The sequence below is a fragment of the Haliaeetus albicilla genome, chromosome 10 (assembly GCF_947461875.1).
Source record: "Haliaeetus albicilla chromosome 10, bHalAlb1.1, whole genome shotgun sequence".
Classification (NCBI taxonomy): domain Eukaryota; kingdom Metazoa; phylum Chordata; class Aves; order Accipitriformes; family Accipitridae; genus Haliaeetus; species Haliaeetus albicilla.
This window is the reverse complement of record NC_091492.1, coordinates 29,237,780-29,263,130: the sequence shown is the minus strand read 5'-3', so window position 1 is coordinate 29,263,130 and position 25,351 is coordinate 29,237,780. Positions and strand designations below refer to the sequence as shown.

The following is a 25,351-nucleotide window of genomic DNA, read 5'->3' as shown; positions in this document are numbered from 1 at the left end:
AGGTGCCGCGCTGCACTCCCGCCTCCGGCCCGACCCGACCTATCCGGCGGCAACGAGATCCGGAGCCGGCTTCCCTTTCTCCCCTCAGCCGAGCGGAGCCGGCGGGCGAGCGAGAGAACGAGCGGGCGGAACGACAGCGGCAGTGCGAGTTGCCGGCCGGAGCGAGACCGCGGACACGGGAATACGAGGCGGGGGCTGCCGGGCAACCGGGCTGAGGGCCTCGGCCTCGCGGGCGACGGATCTGTCCCGGGGCCGCTCAGCCCGGCCCGGCCCCCGTCGGCGGTGTAGGCGACGGCGGGGCGAGGGCGAGGGTGAGGGCCTGGGCCTGGGGCGGCGGTGGCGGTGGCGGTGGCGGTGGCGGTGGCGGTGGCGGTGGTGGCGGCGGCGGCGGCGGCGGCGGCGGCGCCCGGGGCCCGGTAGGCAGGGTGCTGTGAGATGGGCAGCTGGGGCTGGGGTTGGGGCGCTGTCTCTGTTGGCTGCTTTGCTAGTGGTTTGGGCAAGTCCCAAAGTGTTGGAGGCCATTTCTGGGACTGTGGGTCCTGCCCCCACTGGTGGAGTGGGAAACACTCGCTCTGGGGTGGTCGCTGCTCAAGTCTCGCTGGTTCCCAGGGCCCTGGCACGCTTGAGGATGGCCTTTGCTTTTGTCACACATCGAATTGTTTCTTCCCCCGTCTGAAGTGTGAGGAGCTACCTGTGTCAGTGATCACAGCTAAGCGGTGGTGCTGCTTCTCCTCTCCTGAAGCTTTTTTGACTTCATGTTTTCTTGAGGATGCAGTGAGAGGTAAGTCTGGTCAAAAGCACTTAGAACTGCAAAGGTAAAGACTAAATCCCCGAATCATCTGCAGGTAATGTGCTTATCTGTGCAGGAGCTGCCTGAAACTAGTGGATGAGGATCATGTTTGTGTATAAATGATTATCATACACTTCTTTTGAAGAAGTAAGCCCTCAGGTGAGTTCATTGTCAAGTATTTATAAAGCTGTTGTTGACTCTGTGCATTTTGTCTTGTTGAGTGGCAATAGATTAGCTTCCAGGCATCCCTTGTGCCCTTTTCTTCATTTCCTTGCCTATAGAATTGTTCTTCTGTGTTATCTGAAAGCAAGAAAATGAAAACAGCCAAGACTGGAAAGGGGAGCTGGACTGCAGGGAGTGCAATGCAATGACAGCACACTGATTTTTTATTTTTTTTTCTTCCTCTTAATGTCTACTTGCCTGCATTAGATTGCAGATGTTGCTGGGATGATTCTGGTATCAGTGTTTTTGTGTTCTTACAGCCCCATTGACAAGTACCTTTGGCTTTGCCTAGGCTGTACTTTGCACACACTTCTTTCTATGCTGTTGGGCACTCCCGTTCCCCTACTGAAATGTTGGGTGCAGGTAGTCCGTTCAGAAATAATGTAAAGAATTACCCTTGTGTTTTGTCCACTCTGCTCCTAGTTTTCTAGGTGTTTGCTGCAATGATTCTTTGTTTCCTTAAATTTATGTTTTGGTAGGTTGTAAAAATGTTCAGTGCGAGCCAGTCCTCCAAAGCCCAGTTCCTCGACAAAGCACGCCAGGCTCGGGAGGAGCGGAGGGAGCTGAAGGAGAGGGAGCGTGCTGCAGTCCAGGTCCAAGCTTTGATCAGGAGGTTTCTCTGTCGATGCCGCCTGCAGAGGGAGATAAGGTGTGTGAAATTCTACCTTCTGTGCTTTGCTCTTCTCTGGAGACATGTGTTTGATTTTTCAACTACCAATGCTCATTTTTCCCACTTTGGTAGGAGAGAAGTGGAGGATTTCTTTGGGACAAATGAATCTGGCTCAAGTAAAAGAAGTGCTCTTTCTGTCTTCAGAATTGCTAGGAAACTGCTGTTTGTATTTAATCATAAAGAGGACAAAGAGGTAAGGTTGCTACTCTAACATGCTTTTCTTCTTTTGAGGACATACTTTAACATGTAAAATATGTTTAATTAGTTATCTAGTGATCATGTAGATTCCTGCGATATATTTTGGCTTCAGATATGTGATCTCTGTCTCCTAGTCCTTCTTGGAGAGATCTGCTTGTAGGAATGAAATAGAAGAACCCTTGAATTTTTTAGTAGCGGTTCTGTATTCAGGGCATAGTTTAACAAATGTTTTTCCTGGTGACCATGCCAACTGTAGTAACTGAGCAGTGCCTTATGATTTTGTCAGCTGCATCAGTTCCCTAGGCAGGTATGCTGTGGCAAGCTCACGAAGAGCTATCATGGCAGAGTGTAGTGTGCAGGCTGTTTGTATCACAACTTTTCTGACCATGCTCTGAATTTGCGGTTTCAGAGTGAAGCCCTTTGCTGTAGTGTCTATGAAATGATGATGTTTGCCCCAGGAAACTGCAAAGGCTAATTATAAGGAAAACAATTGGAAAATGAAAGGCTGTATTTAAATTGCAGCAGCAGTGGGTGACTTTTTTTTTAATCTCTATTCCATCAAACTCCTCTTCTGATGATGATGGTGCAAGTATTGCAAATGTAGTTTTCTGTATGTACAGCATCAAAAAAAAAAAGAGTGTATATTACATACAGATTTTTCAAGCAGTGGCATCAGTTCAAAGTTCTGCATTATAATAATTGGGTGCCTTGCTGAAATATGTCTGTTCTACTTCCTCTTCTCCTTCCCCTTCCAGCAGCAAGTAAGTCCCTTGCTGGGCTGAGGACTAGACTGTGCTCATTTCCACTTTTATTTCTGGACACCACTCTCAGTCAGGATAACCACAGCAGCCAATTCTGTAGCTCAGAATGGCTTTATAACTTGCAAGCGTGTGGCAAATACAACTGGACTGAAATAATAATGGAATTGTGGATGTGATCGCCAAGTTCTGCTAAGAGCCATGATGGTTGGGAGTTTGGAACACACTGCTGCACTCCTTAGCATTAAGCTGTTCTAGCTGAACCCCAACAGGAAGATGCTTTTACTGGCTTCAGCCAAGTGCTGTTGAGGGAGGCAGTTTAGAAGGGAAGGCTGAGAAATTCTTCCTTTTTATGAGCACTGTGTTCAGGGAGGGAACTCTTCTGCATAGCTGTAGCATGACCTGTAGATGCGCTCTCGGGAAGGGAGCCGTTGGCACTGTCTGTAGGGAATGTGTTTGGAACATTTGTTGTTTTGATACGGAGGTATCTTGCTCCCTCTGCTGAGCTGTTCCTAGTGCTTTTCCAGAATAGCCCTTCCTGTAGTTAGAACTAATGCCACCTTTTTTTTTTTTCCACAGAGATTTGAAAAGTTGTGCCGTTGTATTCTTAATAGTATGGATGTTGAGAATGAGCCCAAGGTCAGCAGGATGGGGTTTTTTGTTTGGGGGTGGGAGGGTTGTTTGGTTTTTTAATTCTGTGTGTGGGGATTTAGGTTGGTGATATTTGAACTTTAGCTTTCAAAAGCCCCTGAACACTGCTGAGATTCCATGGTGAAAGTTTGAACAAGTCCTTTAGTATTCCTCTGGTATTTTTACTCTGTATCCAGCTATAGAAATTAAAGGGCAATTTCTTTCTGTGGTGGGTGATATGCTTTGACCAGTGAATTCTGGGGGGAGAAATAACTTGGTTCTGCTGCTGGGTTCAGTAGGACACCGAGGAAGTTGTTTTGTTACAAAGCTTCCTGGTAATGTATCCTGCCAATCTGTAGCACAAATACTGATCACTGCTCCCGTTTGTATCCTGCCTTCCTCAGGTGTGGTATGTGTCACTGGCACTCTCCAAGGATCTTACGCTCTTATGGATCAAACAGATCAAAGATATTTTGTGGTTTTGCTGTGAATTTCTCAAGCAGCTTAAGGTAAGGAACATTGTCTTTGTGTTTTGTCTCCCTGCATTTAACAGTTCTGTAGCTTGGCACAAAGCTAATTTGAATTATTAACGCTGGTGTTTATTATTGCAGCCTGACATCTTACAAGACTCCAGACTGGTCAATTTGCACCTCACAATGCTTGTCACCTTCACAGATACTTCTACATGGAAAATCCTTCGGGGAAAAGGTTGGTGCATCCAATTCAATACTTTAAGCCACTGATCTGGGATTTGCTATTAAAATCTACTGAATGCTGTTTCTGCTCATTTTCTTCTCCCCATGCTTAACACAAAGATTCATTGTGCTTCTGTGCTTGCACAAAGCATAGAATGGGCAGCAAGGATTCCCTTGAGATTAGACAGGCTGTTTCCCTTAGAACAGCAACAGTTACAACTTTTTTATAATGCTCCAAAATCTCACACACAAGAAGTGTTCAGAGGGTGATGGAATGTGGTTTTAGCTCTGGGTTTTTGTAGAAAATACCCATAGAAAAGGTGGACAAGTATCATGAGGAAATATGACTCTAATACCTTAAACAAGACTTGCTGTGAAACACTGCTAAAATGGTGGGTTTGCATATAAGGGTAAGGACTCTGTGCAGGAAGGGCTTACGAACTGACAAACTGTTTTATAGTGTGTAAGGAAGTAAAGAGTGGAGCTGTGATGCCGATTTAGTAACATCAGTGTTTTAACCCGGAAGGTGAAACCCTGAGGCCTGCCATGAACCACATCTGTGCAAACATCATGGGACATCTAAATCAGAAGGGATTTTATTCTGTGCTGCAGGTCAGTCTCGGGCTGATACAGTTATGTCTTCACTTTATTCAAAACAAGCCCCAGTCCTGCGCTGTGGGCCTTGTTCTGAGGAAGCTTTTATGATCTTTGTGATGGTGTGTCAGGGAGAAGCTGGTTGTGGAACACTGGTGATTTGCACGTGGGCATATTTTTCTTCAAAGCACTTGAGATCAAATACACCATCTCATTTTTGTCACTATTGCTGAATGTAAATCCTACTTAATCGTCTTGTAATGAGATGGACAGGAAGGGCTCTTGAATATTTTTTTCCAAACTTTGCTGATACCCTTTTGTATGGATTTTGTTTGTTTACTGTTCCGAAGGGGAAAGGAATTGATGTAGTTTTTCGTAATCTTTTAAATGAGAATGATATTACCAGGCACCTACGAGCCTTGCCTGTTAATTTTAAAAGGCCTGGGAACCCCGTGAGAAAGAAGTACTGCAGAGTCTCTGATTTGATTGCAGTTTCTCTCTTATGCCATTATTAACCTGAAGCCCTTCTAGTTCTGACTTGTAGTAACTGGTTTTTAGATTGCTTTGGTGGTGTTCTTTTTCTCTGCTCTGAAAATAAACATAATGTCTTTCAGGAGTAATCACAATCTTTTTCTGAGTACTTCAGGAGGTTTGGGGTTTTTATTTTTTTTATTCCAGATTTTGCTAACTAATGGCTTGGCAAGATCCAGACCTTCCCTGTCCAAAGGCTCTTTAACTGCCATCTTCTCTCTTGCACTGCGGTAAGCCATCCAGAGCTGCTTGGGATGATACGCAGCCAAATTTATCTTTATTGTGTTTTTTTGAAGACTCTCATTCTGCCAGTCTTTTTGTGCCATTGAGAGTATCACCCTCATAAAAGAAGCTGCTTTAGGCAAGTAGCTCACTTTCCTGTCATCCTTTTTCAGATCAGAATGCTCTTGAGTCAGTAATGAGTGTTAGTATGAGCCTAGGCTTTGGAGAGCAATTCCAGTTCAGAGTACAGTATCTGTATGTCTTTCTGTTAAACCATCAGAAGGGGTTGGAGTTTTCTGAACAAGTATGGTTGTGCCTCTTCACGATGAACTGCTGATGCAGATATACCTGTTAGTCAATTTGCAGGGGCAAAGTTTGTCCCTGAAATGAGTTGGGTGCAGGTCTTTCTAATGGTTCAGTCTTTCTCTTAAAAATACGGGAAATATGCTGTTACCCTGACCTCATCTCTACAGAGCCGATGTCTCTTCACTTTGGAAATCTGCTGCTAGTAATGAGCATTCTTTTAAGACTTCAGTGGTTAATTGTGTACCACTGCCCTTCTGTAGCTGTCACTGCTGGAATGATGAAGTTGTGGTGTTCAGTAGAGTAGCAGGGGATGCCCTTGAATATGAACCTAACTTCTCACTAAGAAAAACAACTATGGCAGCGGGGAGAAGGGGAACTTAGGAGATGAACCATATAACCCTTATAGTGCTCTGGGTGGTATGGATGTGCTGTGTGAAAATACATTATGCTGTGAACTGTTTAGCTTATATTCCTTTGTGTCATGAGCAATTTTGTGAGCTTGCTGTGATAACAGAAGTGTAAGTGAATGTTCTTTTTCCAGTGATGCTTCTTGATGAGGGTAGAATCAGCCACCAGTTCTGGATGGCTCGGTTAAAGACTGCGTCTTACTTTGCTAGGTCAGGTTTCTTACACTGAAGTATTTTTCCCTCTGTAGCCCTGTGGTTGCTGCGCAGTTTTCAGACAATCTGTTGAGGTCGTTTCTGATCCATATTATGTCTGTGCCTGCTATAATGACTCATCTTGCTACTCTAACACCTGAGGTAAGTGGGTGATGCAATAGTACCAAAAATCCACTGAATGTCACATAAGGCCACTTGTTATTTCATTTTATCAGCTCTTGGAACAGAGCATTGGCATTTCTGTCTTTGCCAGCTTCAACTCTGTTGTGGAAGTGTTGATCCTTAAACCCTCCAGATACTTTGGGTTTCTAATACCACAGAAGTTATTAACACCAGTGGGATGATGGGCTGAACTGCCCTAAAATAAATAAATAAATAAAATAAAAATAAAGGCATATGTGACACACAGCTTGAATTTTTGCATGTCCTTATTCTTCCATTTCTGTAACCACAGACAGAGCCAAAGCAGAAATCAGTCTTGCATGGCAGAGAATCTGTGATGGTAACTAGTAGGCTGTCCACTAATCTAATTTAATTTGACTGCTCCTTTGTGTAGCTTGGTGCAGACAGGCAAGTTTTGTGCCAAATGGGCATTCTGTGTTCTTGCAGACAGGCAGTTGCAAAGGTCTGTCTACAACTAGAACATGGCCTATTCATCTGCAAGGTTTTTTATTTCGTAGACCACCTTCATGTCAAGCACTTTCTTCAGTGCAACGGTCTCAACTTGCTGCTTTATTTGGAAAGAAAATACAATTCAAATTGCTGATGCTGGATCAGGTGTGGTTGTTCTGTGTGATGCTTCTCAGCCTCACTGGCAGTTAAATTCTGTCTTTCAGCGTCTGGCAGTGATAGAATCTCATGATCTTTTCCGCAAGTTCATCCTATTTTTAAGTCGTGAAGCACAATGCCGAGATGTCTGTGTGTGCTTAGAAGGAAGTCACACTCTTTGTTTGCTAGGTAAGCACCTGTTATGCTTCTTTTTTTACTGTGGATGGAAGAGAGTCCTGAGTCAGATCTTCTTTCTCCTTGGGTCAGAGCTGCCTCCAACTCATAATTTTTTTATCCTTATTTAGTTAGTTTCTGAATAATAACTGAAATATATTTCGGGATATTGCAAACATGGTTTAAGGCCCTTGCAAATGGAGGAGGGATCAGAGACTTGCTCTTGTATACATGTCATCATGCCTCAACTGTGAAGTATTATCTCTGCTAGCTTTTCACTTGGACTCTGAGAAAGTCTTGTAGTGTAACAGATTTGAATCTAACTTCCTTAAAGAGACATGCTACTGAGATACTTAAGTTCGCATTTCTGTAAAAGTAACAAGAGGAACAGTTGGAAGTCTGGAATAACCATGGATTGTCTGTAGCTTATAGTACTTTGTGGAAGGTGGTGGTGGGATAGAGATGAGAAGGTGGCCAAAGTGATATGCCACCTTAGTGGTTGATGTGTGCTGGAAAAGGCTTGCTGCAAGGTAGCCTCTAATAGTCATTCTTCACAGAAGTCCTCTCCTGGACTTGAAAACAGCTCTGAGTTCATTTAGTCTATTATGTCTGTAATCACTGTCCCACAGCATCTGTTCCTCTTTTAAGTCTTGCTGTGCTGGTCATTCCACCAGGTAATCTTGTGTACCTGGGCTCCCTGAATGATAAAGTTCTTGAGGAGGAGACAGCTTATTTTGTGGGTGTGCTCATTCACATGCTCTCCTACTGCCAGAAGTATGTTTCACAAAAGAAATCCAACCTCACCCACTGGCATCCTGTTCTGGGCTGGTTTTCACAGACTGTGGATTATGGGTAAGTGAGGAGGACCTTATGGTGACAGCTGATTAAGCCTTTCTCTTTATTTTTTCCTTTTTTGTGTTTTTTTAATGCTGCAGTGTGTTTTATATATTGAGATGAACAGTGTGACCCTATTCAGAATAACTTCTCAGATATTTTAGGCTGTATCTGCACAATATAAATTGCTGCATTTATATACAGACTGTTACATGAGGAAATGCATTTAGGGTAGTTAGACTGGTAAACAGTGGCCATACTGGTACCCTCAAGACAGGACCTGTATATCGGCTCTTCCTATGAGGACCATCTGTAGGGTGGGTGCGTACTCCATTTTGACTGTGAGCTAAATGTATCAAAGTATCACTGGTGTTTTATTCCAACCTGCCTTCTTAAATGTCTCTCTGACTTGTCTTTTAGATTGAATGAGTCCATGCCTCTGCTGACAAAGCAACTGCAGCATCTCTGGGGAGTCCATATGATCCGCATCCTCTTCAGTGACGTGCTCAGCAAGAAATTGCTGGAGAATCAGGAAATAGCTCAGCTGCCAACACAGCCAGTTTCCCCTCAGAACAGCCTTCCTATGAAGAGTCAGTTCTGGAGGGTTGCTTTTTTTGTGTCTCTGTGTGTATGTGTATACATGTGTCTTTCTCTCTCACCGACTCACTGGGCTTTGACTTTTCCACTTATGCTGAAAGCTTTGAGTAATTACTTGGCAGCAGCTGCTGCTGCTTAGGTGGAGATATGGTCTCTCCTATTTGCAATTCCTGCTCAGAATGCCTCTGTGACCTGGGGCAAGTCTCTTTCTTTGGTGCTGTGAAAATATTTGCTTATTTTAGCAGGTTTTTTTCATTGTTTCTCAAGTAGCTGAAGTGCTTACTGCATAAATTAGTAGTTCCCAAGGCAAGATGGGAGGCCAGCTTCCCAGGTGAAAAGCAAGGTGAAGCTCATGGACTTGTGATGCGTGGCGATTCTGCAGAAGAGTTGGAATTTGGAATAAGATAGCTGTAATCTAGCTATTTTCTATCTGCTACTGATAGTACTAGATCCTGTAGTCATTAGTAACTGCAGTTCTGGCAGGGTTTTAAGCTCTAGACTAATGTCCCCACTGAAATACGCTTCTGCATTGCTAGCAGCTATGCAGTGTTCTGCCAGAAAAGTCCACCAAAACCTACTGTCTGTGGAGTGACCCCATCTGCTAAAATCTGCTTTATCACAGGGCTGCCAGGTGGCTGAGAATGAGAAATGGTTTCAAATAGCACTTCTCATGTGCTTCTCTGTCACCAGATCTTTTCAAGAGAGCTTTCCAGAAGTCTGCATCTGTCCGCAACATTCTCAAGCCTGTTGGAGGCAAGCGAGTGGACTCAGCAGAAGTGCAGAAGGTGTGCAGTATTTGCGTCCTGTACCAGACCACGCTTACAACACTAACACAGATCCGCCTACAGATACTCACAGGTCAGGGCACATCTGTGCTTTTCAAATAACTTAAAATGTGGAGGAAAAAATAGATTTTTCTTATTAAATTCTGTTGACTTGTTGGTAGTTTTATTACTGACAACAGTTTATTGACTGGCTGGGTGGAAGGCTTGTTCCATCCTGAATCATACATCTGATCAATAACATTCATCACTTCTTTATCAAGCATTAACTCTCCAGAATACAAATTGAGGCAAGTTTTCCTATAATGAAACCTTGCTTACTCCATATCAAACTTGAGACTGAGTCAGTGTTTTCGAGAAGCCTAGCAATATTAATCTTTATGTGGTGGAAATGCTGAATGCTTTCATACATCTTAAGAACAAATTACCTGTCTTAGGAATGGATGGAGGAGGAGATAAGCACTGTTTTGGTCTAGTGGCTAGAGCAGAGGAATGAGTCCAGAGCCTTGGATGCTTTGTTTGTGGCTATAGTGGTGACCACAGGTACAGCCCTGTTCTCTGTGTTCTCATCTCTAAGATGGTTGTAATGGTGACTGGATCACAGGCATACATTCTTTTCAGAAGCTGCAAAATAATTAGCGGGAAAGAGCTTCAGATGTGCAAACGATTAATGCCTTGTTAAAAGCTTTTTTCTGCTTTCCTGATGATTGTACATCTCCTGTTAACGCAGACAGGCTTCGGAGCCAAATGTGATGTTTATGTTTCTTTCAAGTAAAGTGTTGCTTTGCGAAAGGATCTTTCAGCTCCAAGTCGTGTTTGTCTCTCTGAGCCTGCACGAACGAGCAGGCAGAACAGGCTTTACTGAGTGTGTTTTATATTTTTTCCATTGCTAGGCCTCACTTACCTGGATGATCTGTTGCCCAAATTATGGGCTTTTATCTGTGAGCTGGGACCACAGGGTGGGTTAAAACTCTTCTTGGAGTGCTTGAATAATGATACGGAGGAATCCAAGAGGCTGCTGGCCATGTTGATGCTCTTCTGTGACTGCTCCCGCCACCTTATCACGTAGGTAGCAAGCAGAGGGTGCTCTCTAGATTTGTAACACGAAGCTGTTGTGTTCCTTAAGTTTCAAGAGGAATAGTTAAGGTATTGCTGCTTTTGCATAAAGATAACTAGGCAGAGTAAAGCAGCAAGCTTTTCAGATAGAGCCCTGAGAAATAAAAGACATCAAAAGGACTTTCCTGCTCAGCCACATGCAGCTGTCTGAACTGGTAGCAATATACTACAGCACTGGCTAGGGAGGGGAAGGAAACATTTCTTCTGCTTCTTATGGACAACAATTGTGTTAGTCCAAAGCAAACACTTTGATGAGTCGAGATAAGCTTTGAGGAAAAATGTTACAATACTCCTGCAAGAAAGCTCCCCAGCTTATGTGCTTCTGTTTGCAACTCCTTTGCTGTCTTGCTCATAGACTTACACAACACAAAGGATGGGAGAGGGGGTGGAAAATTGCCCTTGCTGGTCAGTAGAGACAGTTTTCTTAGCTTGAATGATGAAAAAGTTTTCTTGGGGATGAGGGCATAGGTCCTTTTAACTGTGAAATACAGGCTTTGCTTGTTTCTTGGACGTTTTATACTGTTTTCTGTTACGATCAGGTATCGATCAAAATCAATAAATAAGGTTTAGTTGTTTATGACTTCAGAACCTCATGGGTGTCAGTTGTCATAGAAATAAGAGCTGCTGCTAAAGGATAATGTGCCTTTATGAAAATTTCAAAAGGTAATTAAATTTACACTTGTGCATTTGCATTCGTTTTCTCTGATAGGATTCTTGATGATATAGAAGTCTATGAAGAGCAGATTTCATTCAAACTGGAAGAGCTTGTTACGATCTCGTCTTTTCTGAATTCCTTTGTATTTAAGATGATCTGGGATGGAATTGTAGGTAAGTACTTTTAGTAGCTTGAGTTGATGTTACTATTAGAACAACAAATGGCATTAATTTTGGAATTTGAAGCTTCTGCTAATTATTATTTGCACAGAAAACCCATACTACATTGTGTGGCATGAGAATATGTCCCAGTCTTTTGGTGTCCAGATGCCACTGTTGTGCTTGGCACCAAATACAGTGCACTCTTCTATTTCCAATAAGAATTTGTGTAACAGACACGATGGGCATGTTGGTTTTTACCAGAGATAGAGTTTAGCATGACTGGGCTGTGTACTGGACAAGAATAACATAGTGCATTCACAAAGCAGAGCAGGCTTGCTAGGGTCTCTGTAGCTATCTAGTGTTGATCTATATGCTGGTATAATATGGTACAGCTCAATTCTGGTAATTAGACAAGATAGTCCATTTTGGTTGTGATGGCTCAGTTGGAGCTGGCTGAGATGGCTTTGAGGTGGCTAAGAGTTTTTTCACTTCGATCAAAGAAGAGACTGTCTGTCATCTGGGAGGCACAAAAATCTCTTCCTTCCCTCTGAAGGCAGTGGAGGTTAGGAGAAATACACCTGTCCTATTAGTGTGGGGCAGATGATCAACATGTTGCTCTTGGACACTCCTGTTACCTAGGGTGCCTGGACATTGCTGCTTTGTTCCTTTTGTTCAGAGAATGCCAGAGGGGAGACCCTGGAGCTGTTTCATTCTGTCCATGGCTGGCTCATGGTCTTATATGAAAGGGACTGCCGCAGGCGTTTTGCTCCTGAGGATCACTGGTTACGCAAGTAAGTGTCCAGCTCGAGGCAAGGATTGTGTGCAGCTGTGTGCTTGTCCCAGTGCACCAGCTCCCCTGTGGGTGGCTGGTTTGGGATCCCTTACTTTAAATAGAGTGCCTGTCTCTCTACCTGTGAGATCAAGGTCAGAACTGCTCCCTATGTTTGCATTTAAGGATGCCCCTCCTATTGTGCTTCTCTTCTGCGGTGTAAGGATTAGCTGCTGCTCATGGAGGGTGATGCTTTGAAAACTGACTCGGCACCTAATGGCTTGAGTGTCTCTGGCCTTCTTAGATGTGTACACCTGAGCACTTAAGTTGTCTTTGAAATCATTACAGGTTTCCTCTCTCTCCTACCCCCAGCTATTTACCACACCTGGGCATTTCTCAGGGATCTCTGAATCTGTGCCTTTCTTTGTAAAGGGACCTCAAACCCAGTGTGCTCTTCCAGGAGCTGGACAAGGACAAGAAACGAGCCCAGCTGCTCCTGCAATACATCCCGCATGTCATTCCCCACAAGAATGTGAGTGGGACAGGGGCAGAGGATGGAGGCTGAAAAGCCAGTGACCTGGATGGCCTGGGATGGAAGGGACATGCATCTTAAGCATTTTGTGACATGGAGCTTGTGATTGAAACGCCAGTTGAACAGAAGTCTTCTCCCCGCCCCCCCAAATCACCCCAATATATTTGCTCTAAACTTTCTTAATTTCTCTCATTGAGAGAGAGCTTATTTGTGTGGGCAGGTGCATAGAGTCATCCAGCAGTGCATGATGTGGCTTTGGAGAAAAAAAGCAGAGTGTCTTTTTGCAGGTAGCAAATCTGCAGAGATGACATATTTTTTTATGTGATGATAGGAAAGGTGCTTTTGTTTTCAGTATTGTCAGTGCCCTGTCCCTCCCAAAGCAGAGCTTCAAGTATTTCTCTGCCCCACCGGGGAGCAAGGAGGTAAATCCCATTATTTCTAGTGAGTAGGTGACAGTGGCATTGTTGGGCCTAGCTGGGAACAGGACAACCAAGAGCTAGTTCTGGGTGTGCATCAGGAGCATCTGAAAGCCCTGCTGCACTGGAGGATAAGGATCCTTGTGGATGAAAACTTATATCTGTTTTCTTTTTAAGAGGGTGCTGCTTTTCCGAAACATGGTTACAAAGGAGAAGGAGAAGCTTGGGCTGGTTGAAACCAGCTCCGCATCACCTCATGTCACACACATCACTATCCGCCGCTCGCGTATGCTGGAGGTGAGTGACCTGGTGTATTGGCTTTGTGTGGCAAGGTTTTGGTAGCCGGGGGGCGTTACAGGGGTGGCTTCTGTAAGAAGCTGCTAGAAGCTTCCCCTGTGTTCGAGAGAGAGCCCATACCAGCCAGCTCTAAGACGGACCTGCCGCCCGCCAAGGCCAAGCCAATCAGCAATAGTGGTAACACCTCTGTGATAACATTTTTAAGAAGGAAAAAAAAAAGTTAGGACAGATGGAAACGGCAGCCGGAGAGAGGAGTGAGAACATGTAAGAGAAACAACCCTGTGGACACCAAGGTCAGTGAAGAAGGAGGGGGAGGAGATGCTCCAGGCACTGGAGCGGAGGTTCCCCTGCAGCCCGTGGTGAAGACCATGGTGAGGCAGGTTGTCCCCCTGCAGTCCATGGAGGTCCACAGTGGAGCAGATCTCCACCTGCAGCCCATGGAGGACCCCACGCCAGAGCAGGTGCGTTCCTGAAGGAGGCTGTGACCCCATGGGAACCCCGCGCTGGAGCAGGCTCCTGGCAGGACCTGCGGATCTGTGGAGAGAGGAGCCCATGGAGCAGGTTTTCTGGAAGGACTTCTGACCCCGTGGGGGACCCACACTGGAGTAGTGTGCTCATGAAGGACTGCACACCGTGGAAAGTACCCATGCTGGAGCAGTTCGTGAAGAACTGCAGCCCGTGGAAAGGGCCCACGCTGGAGAAGTTCATGGAGGACTGTCTCCCGTGGGTGGGACCCCACGCTGGAGCAGGGGAAGAGTGTGATGAGTCCTCACCCTGAGGAGGATGAAGCGGCAGAAAATAATGTGTGATGAAATGACCGTAAACCCCATCCCCATCCCCCTGTGCCGCTGGGGGGGCTTGGTAGAGAATCCGGGAGTGAAGTTGTGCCCGGGAAGAAGGGAGGGGTGGAGGGAAGGTGTTCTGAGATTTGGTTTTATTTCTCATTACCCTACTCTGGTTGATTGGTAATAAATTGAGTTAATTTTCCCCAAGCTGAGTCTGTTTTGCCCGTGACAGTAATTGGTGAGTGATCTCTCCTGTCCTTATCTCGACCCACAAGCTCTTTGTTATATTTTCTCTCCCCTGTCCAGCTGAGGAGGGGGAGTGATAGAATGGCTTTGGTGGGCACCTGGCATCCAGCCAGGGTTAACCCATCTCACCTAGCTTGCAGAAGCCAACCAACAAGCCAGTAACTTGGCCTGACAAGAATATGGGGTGTGAATATGTTTTTACCTTCTCTGTGGGTGCTGAGGGACCCAGTGCTAGTTCTGGCTGCTTTTGTATGAAGTGATGATACAGAAAAATGCTGGACCTTAGTTCAGTTCAGACGGCTACAAACCTGGAGTTTAGACTGGGAAAAATGCTGGTCTTTTCGAACACAAAATTCAATGACAAATGCATATTTCTGTGGTGTATCTGTCTCTGTGTCTCTGCTGCATGTCTGTGTGGGTGTTTCATGTGTCTCCCTGTATGATTGTCCTTTGGCTCTTCTGGTCTGTGTAGGATGGATATGAACAGCTACGGCAGCTTTCCCAGAATGCCATGAAGGGAGTGATCAGAGTGAAGTTTGTGAATGATCTGGGAGTTGATGAGGCTGGTATTGATCAAGATGGCGTCTTCAAAGAGTTTCTGGAAGAGATAATAAAAAAAGTGTTTGACCCTGCACTCAACTTGTTCAAGGTATGACACAGGGCTGCAGATGCTGACTGTGATGACCCATTGCAAACAGAAACAGATTGGCTCACTGTGCTGTTATCTCTGTTTGTGTGCAGACAACCAGTGGTGATGAGAGGCTGTATCCATCCCCAACGTCCTACATTCATGAGAACTACCTACAGCTCTTCGAGTTTGTGGGGAAGATGCTTGGGAAGGCTGTATATGAGGTGAGCCAAAAGTACCATATTAGGATATTGTCACTGTTGGTATAGCACTGTTCAGATGTAGTTCTGTGATGGTGCCCCTTGCCTTTGAGAGCATCTGTCATATGCTTGGGGAGGTGTTACTGAAGAGGTGAGTTTGAAGAAATGACTTGGATAAAGATACTGATGGTGGAGCAGTCTGGCACTTCTTCAAGCATGTATTAAAAATAATCTTGGAGGTAAAACCTGGGACATACCTTGATTATTATTCTTGGTGCTGGGGACACTAGCTGGAATAGTCTGTTATTTTGGTGTTACACCTTACAAGCATCCATTTGTTGATACCTTACTTAAAGGGACATGTGGCTAAAAGGAGGATGTAATGACAGAATGACCCTCTCCATGTAATGTAGTTCTTTTAAAGGAAACATGGAGTTCTGCTGTTGTCTTTTTGCACCTGATTGCTCCGCTAATTGATGGATTTTAAGAGGATCTTAAGCTGATTTCAGCTAAGCTGAAATCTTAGCTGATTTCAATGTCTTGCATCTTTGCACTTGTTCCACAACATACGATCATTGGTAACCAAAGATGTTGAACAAAGCAAGTATGCAACAGGACCTTACCTATGCATTCTTGTTGTCTGTAGGGAATAGTTGTGGATGTACCATTTGCTTCCTTCTTTTTGAGTCAGCTACTTGGGCACCACCACAGTGTCTTCTACAGCTCCGTAGATGAACTTCCCTCCTTGGACTCTGAGTTCTATAAAAATCTCACTTCAATTAAGGTTTGAGCATTACTTTTCCTGTTGTTCAACTCCCTTATCGCTGGCTGCTGCTAGAAATACTAGATTTGCATATGCCTTTGGGGTACTGATCATCTTTAAAAACACCCTGGAAGTAACTGGTGATTCTGAAGTAGGTTGGCAGGTGGCTCTCCTGTGTTTTTACTGGGGCAAGCAGGGATGAGAAAGGGGTCTGAAGGTGTAAACCTGGAACTGGCAATTGGGAAATCCCAAGTTTTAGTCTCAGCTCTTGTGCAGTCTCCCCATAACCTAGAGCAACTCATGTATTTGTTATGCTTTGGTGCCTCATGCCTGCTGGGGATCACTTAGTGGGAGAGTAATACAAAAACACAGAACTGCTGTTCCTGCTGGTAAACACTGATCTTCTTTCCCTTTCTCTGTTGTTCCTCTAGCGTTATGATGGTGATATCAGTGACTTGGGCTTAACGCTGTCCTATGATGAAGATGTGATGGGTCAGGTAGGTTTTTATTCAATGACACTGTTGTACTTTATCTCTGCTTTGTTCCAAACATCCTCCTCATGCTAAGTGGTGATGAGCAGAGTTCTAGACACTGATAGTCAGAGTCCACAGCCGTGGCTCAGGCCGTCCCTATTTCTCCTGGTTAGATCCTGGCTGCTCTGCACAGGAGTGTCTCCCTTGCTTGTCTGGCTGATGCTACCAGGAAGAACCTTTGAAGCACTGAGAGGGGTACTGAGGATTGTTGCCCACTGCTGTGTGAAAGCCTGTGGTGCCAGAAGTGGCAGATTGTGAATATAAGCAGTTGGCAGCAGAACTAGGTTTTGATTCCTGAGCAAAGGTGTCCTAGCTTTTATTAGTGTCCTTAGCGCAGAGAAACACACCTGCAGTTGGACTTGCCAGCAGAAGACAGCTATTATTCTCTGCTGAGCTTTCTGAGAGCTGGTCTTCAGCATCTAAAAGTCAGGCAGTCTGTTGAAGCTCACACTACGCAGAGTGCTTCTGGATATGTCAGGTGGATGCTCTGTGTGGCCCCTCTGAACAAGAATCCTGAGGGGACTGACTAGTAAATGACCTTGTGTTTGATTGTGGTTAGGACTTAGCTCTGCTCTCCTTTTACAAAAAAAAAAAATGCCTGTGCTGTGAAAAGCTGGCCCAGCTTCAGAGGTTCTCTGAACTCAGGCATAGGATTCTGTGGCTTCATTCAATATTTAGCTGTGGGCAGAGAACAGCTTTTTCCACAAAAAAGGTTGCCCTAAATTTTTCCAGTGCCAGAATTTTTTCTTTTCTAGTTGAAAAACATTGTTTTGTGCTTTTCCTGCATCACTGATTTTCCCCTCTTTTTAAAAGAAGAATCTGTGTGAGTAGGGAGGAATTCCTTTTCTTTAAATGTAGCAGTTTCTGTCAGAGAAACTTGCAGTGTGTCAGGAGGTCTCTTGGCCTTGAGAAGAAAAGGCTGTTTGTCAGTCCCTTATGAAGGCTTGAAGGTACTTGGTTGCACTTGAGCCCTGGGTTCTGTGATGCTGTGTGCATAGCTGGAAAATACGGATAGATAAGATAAAAATGCCTTCGCTGTCTGTGTATGCTGTTGTTGCTGCAAATTCTGTGGGGAGACCCCAGCTAGTGCTAAGCCTGGGCACTGTTAGCACTGTTGATCCAGTGGCTCAGAGCTCAGAGACCACTAAGTCATGGAGTGTTTATCTGGGGCAGCTTGTCCTTGAGACCTTTGCATGCTGCAGTTTCTTATTCCTAAGCTGGCTAGTTTGGACCTAGCTTGCATGCATCTGATAGCAGAAATAGCAGTGTAAATGCACCTGCAAAGCTGAAAGGGTGAATGGGAAGACAGCTAAGTATTGATACAGCCCTGCTCTGCACGAGTGAGAGGTTGTATCCACTGCGCAGTGGGCTGAACACCTTGCTGCTGCTTCAGTATTGCTGAGGTTTCAGCTTTAGCGTTTTTTCCACCTGAAAAATAAAGATAGGAAATGGCATATGACAGCCCAGCAGTAAGAGACTGAAGGCTGCAGCACTCAAAACTTCAAAATAAACCAGGGCACTCCTGTTTTTCTTGTGGTTTGGTCATGCTGAAGCAGCCAGGTGGGGTAGCCCTGTGGTTCTTGAATGAACTTGTGTGTCCCTGCTAGGTACGGCCCTGTGTTGGGCACAGAGGAGCTGAGCTCGTTCCCTGTGCTGGGCTCCCTTCTGACCTTGGAAGTCACCTGGAACTGAAGCACAGAGGCCACTGTAATATGTGAATAATGACTTTCTGCCTCTTAGCATTGGTGCAAAGATGAATCATGACTCTATTGCTCTAGCAAGCACCCAGAGGGTCCCTGACGCTGTCTCTGAGCAGTGCTGTCAGCTGAGCCCCTGGCCTGGCAGGGCAGGAAGGAGATGCCTCCCAGCTGTCTCACTTTGAGTGCTCTCCACTTCATGCCTTGAGAGCCCAGCTTGAGGGACAGTGAACTCCAGGGAGCTCTGTCACTCAGGTGGCCCCAGATGAGACCTGTGGAGCAGATAGCTTTGGATCGTGCTGTTAGACTGAGCTATGCAAAGGCTCTGAGCTTGTTCAGCCTCTGGATTCTGGGATTGTGACAGTCCCCCAGGGCTCTTTGAATTGATTTGTGTGCGGTTCAGCAGTGATGGATCAGACTAGAGAGGAGGCTTCCTCAAAGAAGGGCTGGCTCCACTGGTGGGAGAATCGGAGTTCCCTACTGTTCAATTACTATGTTAATAGTTAAGTGAAACTGGTTCAAGGCAGAAGCAGGATTATTACTTAAATTTTAAAACCTACTGTTTTATTGTAAAAATAAATGTTTTATGGGGAGGTAACAGCTTAGCATGACATTTCTTTCCATTGTGGTTCCAGGCAGTAATTAGCAATACAATCATTTCTTCCCTCAGCTTGTTTGCCATGAACTTGTTCCTGGAGGGAAGACCATTCCCGTTACCAATGAAAATAAGTAAGTACAGCAATTAGATTTTTAAGGTCGCCACTGCAAAATACTTTATTCTAGTTCCTTGGGCTTGCATCTGGAATGAATTGAGATAGATTGGAGTAGAAGGAGCACATAAATATCTTAATAGAATTTACTGGTTACAGTTCATCGGCAGAAATTGTATTAAATTTGATTTGCAAAATAAAAATTGACAATTTACTTCTTGAAACAGCGCTTCTGAGGTCAAAGGCACACAGTCTGTGAGATTCTGCAGGATTTAATGATGGTGATAGATACAGACAGATGGATTCAAAGCAATTCAGGCACACAGTCGTGAACATAGAGGGCACAGATGCTCAAAGACACCTTGGAGCAGACAGATCTTCTCAGAATGATAACATGTGGCAGTTGTATAAAGCACTGTTCTTCAGAAGAGACAGTGGTGAATTCAAATGTAATCGACAGTCCTACTTTAGACACAGGAAATCAGAGGAGACACCAAGCCCTGTAGCTATTTTCACAGATAACCGGCTTTTAGATAGTTATCGTAAATGTCAACTCTGGAGCCTGAAAACCAAACCCACCTTTTTGTTCCCTTCATTTTTTTTTTTCTTCTCTATACCTTTCAGTGATCATAAAAGGATAAAATATCTATTAAGTAGGTGTGTGTTTGAACTGGTAATCTGGGGGTTGTTCTCTTTAATGGCAAGTGAAAGCTGGATCCTACCTGAGGATTTGTCTTTGTTAGTCGTGCTCTGCAATCTGATGTTCCCAGTCTTTTCCCTTCTTGAGCTCCGACCAGGGAGTTTGCATTTGAAAGGATCTTTCTCTGGCTTGTCAGAAGTCAGCTCAGGGAGAAAGTTGAAAGTCGTGTATGTTGCTCTACTCACAGCAGAAACTTTGAAGCTTTTGTGCAGATGTGCACACAAATTGGTAGTTGGGAGGGAGCAGGAGAAGTGTTGTAAGTGGAAGCAATCTAGAAACAGTTCTGTCTATTAACGGTGGAGTGAAGTTACCTAGCTGAAGACCCAGTCAATGTGATTGTGGTGGTGTCTGCCTGGGACCTGATGAAGAAGAATCAGCAAGCTCAGTTGTTTTGACTGCTGGTGAGAAGAGGAAGCCTGATGGTGTCTCCCTCTAATAAACAGTGCACCTTTTCCATACTCCTGGGATGAAGGTGGAAATCTTCCAAGTGTTTTTTGGTATGTTGATTCTCCAGCCATGGGTTTTGGTGCAGGTGGCATCAGAGCCCAGACAGTTGTTTTTAAACCTAGAGAGATTCCTGTGGCTGGGGATCTGATCCTTTAAAGAGGAGTTGGACATGTGCTCCCCTCTGTGATCTGCTGTCCGGCCAAGATTAAACAAGTGGTTATTAGAGCCAGCTAGTCCCTGTGTTGGGAAGGAGCTCTAAGAAATGCGCAGACAGTCCTAGAAACAGGAGGTGGAGGGAGCAAAGTCTGGGCAGAACAACAGCTCTTTCTGCTTAAATAAAGAGCAGGGCCCTGGAGGGGAAAGTATAATGCATCTCTAGGCAGTGCTAGTCCCTTTGGGGCTGGAGAGACATGTCAGCAGCCTTGTTCCTGCACTGGCTAGATGGGTGTAGCTTGTTGCTCTGGCTCCCTCACTGCCACCTTCCCTGTCACACACAGGATCAGCTACATCCATCTCATGGCTCACTTCCGGATGCACACACAAATCAAGAGTCAGACAGCAGCACTCATCAGTGGATTCAGGTCGATCATTAAGCCTGAATGGATTCGTATGTTTTCTGCACCAGAGTTGCAGCGGCTGATCTCCGGTGACAATGCTGAGATTGACCTCGAGGATTTAAAGTAAGTGAGCAAATTGGTCTGCTGGTCTTCTCACTCAGCAGACCAAGCCATTTTATTATGTAGCTATTTGGAGGTTTGCAGGAGACTGACTCTTTTACAACTTTCTGCCCCTCCTGATTGAAATTTGAGGAGCAGACTGACACAAATGGAGCTGAAGAACATGTTCCTTAAAGCTAATTTGGACAAAGTACTAGTGAGTGGGAAGGGTCCTTTCTTCCACTGGTTCCTGAGAGCAGAATTTCTCTCTGCCCTTCCCTTTTATCTGGTCAAGTGCCCCATACGCATTGGTGGGGACTCAGTACTGGCAGTGTCTGCTGCAGCAGTGAACCCTGACTCGTGGCAGGTATTGATCCTTCCCACACTCGTCAGCTGGCAGCTGTGACCCTCCTGCTGCAGTGGGACACAAGCGTGTCGCAACATTTCTCTCCCCAGAAAACACACGGTGTACTATGGGGGCTTCCATGGGAGTCACCGGGTCATTATCTGGCTGTGGGACATCCTAGCCAATGACTTCAGCCCTGAGGAGAGAGCCATGTTTCTCAAGGTAAATGCAGTCATTTCAGCCCAGCCTGTGATTTGGGGTGGTTGGGCTGGTGCTGTTCTCCTCCAGGTAGCTGGGTGCTTTCAACACTAATAGGAGTACCAGAATGCTTGACACCTTAAAATCTGCACCATGCTCCCCAGCAGAGAGGCAGCCATGGAAGCAGAGTTTCTATAAATGTTCTTGTGTCACCATGAATAGTCTTGCATAGATGGCAGTTTTCAAAGGCTAGCAGAGCTGTGCACTGAAGCTCAGCAGTATTGTACTGGGGGGTGCTCAAATGCCAGTCCAAGCAGCTGTCTGCTGTGACTGCGTTAGCCGCATGTCTGTTATAGCCAGGCTGCTCGCACTGCTGCTGTCTTTCACTGTCCGTCACTTTTTCAGTTTGTTACCAGCTGCTCCAGGCCTCCACTTCTGGGCTTTGCCTACCTCAAGCCTCCTTTTTCCATCCGCTGCGTGGAAGTCTCTGATGATCAGGTAGGCACCCTGCTTGCTCGTGTCTTATGCATTGCATGCCAGGCTTGTGGCAGGCCTCCTTCCCTGCCCAGCTTCCTCATCTCTGACCAGAAAACTCTAAGGCATGAAGATATATGCTCTATAGGGCAAGGCAAAAACAACCTTATACTAATGGGATGCATATGGGTGGCTACACCTACCTCCTCCCACACACAGCAGCACATGGGCTCTTACTGCCTGTCTCCAGGGTTGTGTTTTCTCCTTGGGACCTTCCTGTACCTCTGATCCTGTTCCCCTGTGCACCCTGTGAAGGGACCCTGCATGTGTAATGGCAGTTGCAGTTACAAGAGGAGCATCTTTCTAGCTGTTGGGGGGGCCAGGGCTTTGAGGTTTGACTGTCCCTGTTCCCAGCAGACGGGTTTTGTGTTAGCACTTCTGCCCTGTGTATAGGCACCCTGCTTGGAAGGAGCACAGCAGAGAAGTGCAAGGGTGATGCATTTCTGCCCTGTTCCAGGACACCGGTGACACGCTGGGCAGTGTGCTACGGGGCTTCTTCACAATCCGCAAGAAAGAGCCAGGCGGGCGTCTCCCAACCTCCTCTACGTGTTTCAACCTCCTCAAGCTTCCCAACTACAGCAAGAAGAGCATCCTGCGGGAGAAGCTGCGCTATGCGATCAGCATGAACACTGGCTTCGAGCTGTCCTAGTTGCCATGACCCTGGACTCCGCAATGGGGGCTCTCAGAGCTGCTGACTGCTGCTGGAGGTGGAGGCCTTCATGCACAGAGGGTGGATCAGCTCCGTGGGAGCTGACTGCTCACTTGAGGGCTGGAGAGTTGCAGCTGATAATAGAGGTTTACAGGGAAGAGCTTCTGGGCTAGACAGGGCTGGCTCTTCTTGGGCATTTCTCCAGGATGAAGGAGGTGATGGGCCTGACCCAATACACTTCACTTGACACCCACATAAATCATCTTTAAAAGCAAACCCCAGGGGAGCATAAAAGGAACATTAAAAGTGCCAGTCAGATTAGTGACTGTAATGCACCCCAGCAGGCTGTGCAGTCTGGGCAGCTGCTGCTGTGGGAGTGTTTCTTTTTCCTTTCCCAGGAGATGGTCCAGTTTCTTGCTGGGTGGAAGTCAGTCTGTGGGAAGCTGCACAAAGGCAGAAACATGACAGAGCCCACAAGGAGATGAGCATGGGGCTGCAGCGATGGATGTGCCACAAATGGGCACTGTTTACTCAGGACAGGTACTGCATGAGGGCTTCCTGATGCCCTTGCTCTGTGCAAGGCTGTTGCATTTATTTCAGAGAATGAACCACTTGCCCAGACTCGAGAAGCAGTGGGTGAAATGCAAGCAGATGGACCCCGCCATTCTCAGGAAGGTTTCAGAGTGCTGTAGGTTGAGCTCAAGCAGCAGGCGTGGGGGTCAGCGTGCTGAGCCAGCTGTGCCTCTGCCAAGCTCTTCCCAGAGCCTGTGCTTTGGACGAAAGGGGTTGTTGTCTGAATTTGCTCAGGAGCAGAAAAGGTTTAATTTTATTTAGTGTCCAGAGGACAGGAGCTGGCACACAGCTCAGGCAGCCCTCACTCCCCAGCACAGTACTCAAGTGGGGCAGGTGCCCCCTGCGCTCTCTGGAAGGGGAATGTGTTGAGCTGCCGAGAGCCCTCTGGAAACCTCCGCTGGCAAAATTCCTCTTACTTGGATAGAAGTTTCACTTTTTTTGCAGGCCCTTTTGTTAGGGAGATGTGCTGTTTTGAACCAGGACTTGGCCTCTGCATAACAGCCACATTTGCTTTGTTGCCAAACTGTTTATTTTGGTCGCTTTGTCTCTTTCTGGCCTTATTTTTAACAGTTGATGTTTGCCTGTAGCAGGCAGCTTTTTCAGGTTGTTTTGAAAGGCAGGGTGTGAGTAGAGGGTGTGCACATATGTGTGTGTTGGGAAGGTGTGGACCCTTCCTGCCATTTCTACTGAAGTCCAGAGCCTGATTTGTAAAGTGTCTCTGCAGCTTCCCAGCCTTGGTCCCTCGTGCTGCTGCATGTCCTGCCTCGGCCTCGGCCAGGTGAGAAGAGAGACTGCCGTCTCCTGGGCTGCACTGGGTTTCTGGCACAAAGGAAAGCCATGTGTATTCTCCTGTTTGGGACAGGATTAAAAACCAGTCACTTTCTTCCCTTCCCCTGTTGCTGCTCACTAATAAAAGAAGCTCCCACAGAGGTTGCTAGTATCTCCCCTGGACTTCCTTCCCCCTCCTGACCTTCCTGTGGCACTGGTGACCCTCACCCTGCACTCTGGCCCCTCTGCACTGTATGGACAGATCAGCTTGGAGCCTTGCTGCACAGGTCAGCTCACAGCAGCCACTCCGGTGCAAGACTGCCGTACCCTACCTCATCCTCTGGCTTGCCTTGGTCCATCTCGTGGAGTTTCGCATCCCCAGGCGTGCTCAGCATAGCAGAGGTCTCTGCACAGAGAAGGCTCCCTGGGCATTTTGAAAGACCCTCTTAACCATGATATGTTGCACATTTCAAACAGACCAGAAAATAACTTGGCACTGTTCAACGAAGAGTATAGAGATGGCCTTTGTTTCATCTTTCTCTTCTGTCTTGCTTCAGCTGGTTTTCAGAGAAGTAACCCTTTTTTTAGAACCAATGCCTGGAAATGCATCTGGAAAGCAACGTCAGGATCCTTTTTCTATGTCAACTCAGTAATATGAAACAGGAGTGATCGGAAGTGTTAGGACAGGAATGTCTGCATTCAGAGGATTCAAGATACTGGACTATGAGTCCAGAGAAATTAAAGATGATAGTAATTTTTTTTTTTTCCATAATGTATTTCAGCATTAACCAGTTGCTGACTGTGTAGTTGAGAGGTTTACACACTGACTTGTACCAATCATAGTTTAAAATATCACACAAGATCTTTTTTTCTTCTAGGGAAATGCAGTGTGTCTAAATAGAGCACAATGATTGTTCAATGAAGTGAGTTGTTGAACACAATGAAATAAAATCTTTGCTCCCCTTTTTTCCTCCATTCCTCAGGAGTACAGTTCCTAGAAAAGATCTTAATGCAGACTTAGCTAGGTCCCTCCAAACCTGGAAATATTGCACTACATCCAGTTTTGTAGCTAGCGTATAAAAAGTCTAGTGAATGCCCTGGTGGCTGTGTGTGCCACAACATTTCTCTTGAGTAGCTGATTTCTGTATGACTGGGAGGCTTTAATACATTTTTACCTGAGCAGAAGGCTGCGAATGTGTATCGGTCCCTGCCTGCATTGCTGTATTCTGCACGGGTGTTCTTTGTAGGGCAGGGATGATTTTGCCATGGGAGATTGACTATTTTTTCTATAGAAGACTTGCTGCTGTGGAGACCTTGGTTACATCCTTTGTATCAGAAATGCAGGGAAGAGAAAAATAAACCTGGTATCAGTAAGATGACTGGATGTCTCCCTTTCCTTAGGGGCAGGGAAACCACTGGGTGCAATGCTTCTGCTCAGAGCACACAGCAGAGGGGAGAGCAGTGCTTTGGGGTACTGGTACTTCTGCCAGAAGGCTGCAAGGCAAGGGATGGAGGCTGCTGGTCACTTGGAAATCCCTTTTGCCAGGCTGGTTCCTGGTGCGTGTGCTTGGGTGCCCCTGA

The 25,351-nt window shown here is 45.9% G+C and overlaps 1 protein-coding gene across 3 annotated transcripts; it reads left to right on the top strand.

Annotated features, from left to right (window-relative positions):
• Positions 1–16: 16 nt before the first annotated feature.
• UBE3B (ubiquitin protein ligase E3B) lies at positions 17–25,149 on the top strand. Of its 3 annotated transcripts, none has more exons than XM_069794571.1 (29): positions 17–305; positions 679–781; positions 867–949; positions 1,492–1,661; positions 1,755–1,875; positions 3,218–3,277; positions 3,673–3,777; positions 3,880–3,976; positions 4,490–4,575; positions 5,236–5,318; positions 6,272–6,377; positions 7,073–7,193; positions 7,853–8,030; positions 8,433–8,602; positions 9,300–9,467; positions 10,285–10,456; positions 11,217–11,335; positions 12,000–12,114; positions 12,525–12,624; positions 13,218–13,337; positions 14,841–15,017; positions 15,110–15,220; positions 15,843–15,980; positions 16,391–16,456; positions 18,860–18,918; positions 20,544–20,726; positions 21,159–21,270; positions 21,652–21,744; positions 22,238–25,149. In XM_069794571.1, the coding sequence occupies exons 4-29, from the start codon at positions 1,501–1,503 to the stop codon at positions 22,427–22,429; spliced, it is 3,213 nt and encodes a 1,070-aa protein (XP_069650672.1). In that variant the 5' UTR covers positions 17–305; positions 679–781; positions 867–949; positions 1,492–1,500; the 3' UTR covers positions 22,430–25,149. The 3 variants fall into 3 exon arrangements, with proteins under 3 accessions (XP_069650672.1, XP_069650670.1, XP_069650671.1); XM_069794569.1 differs by having other exon boundaries at positions 610–781; XM_069794570.1 differs by having other exon boundaries at positions 610–781; positions 846–949.
• Positions 25,150–25,351: the final 202 nt, after the last annotated feature.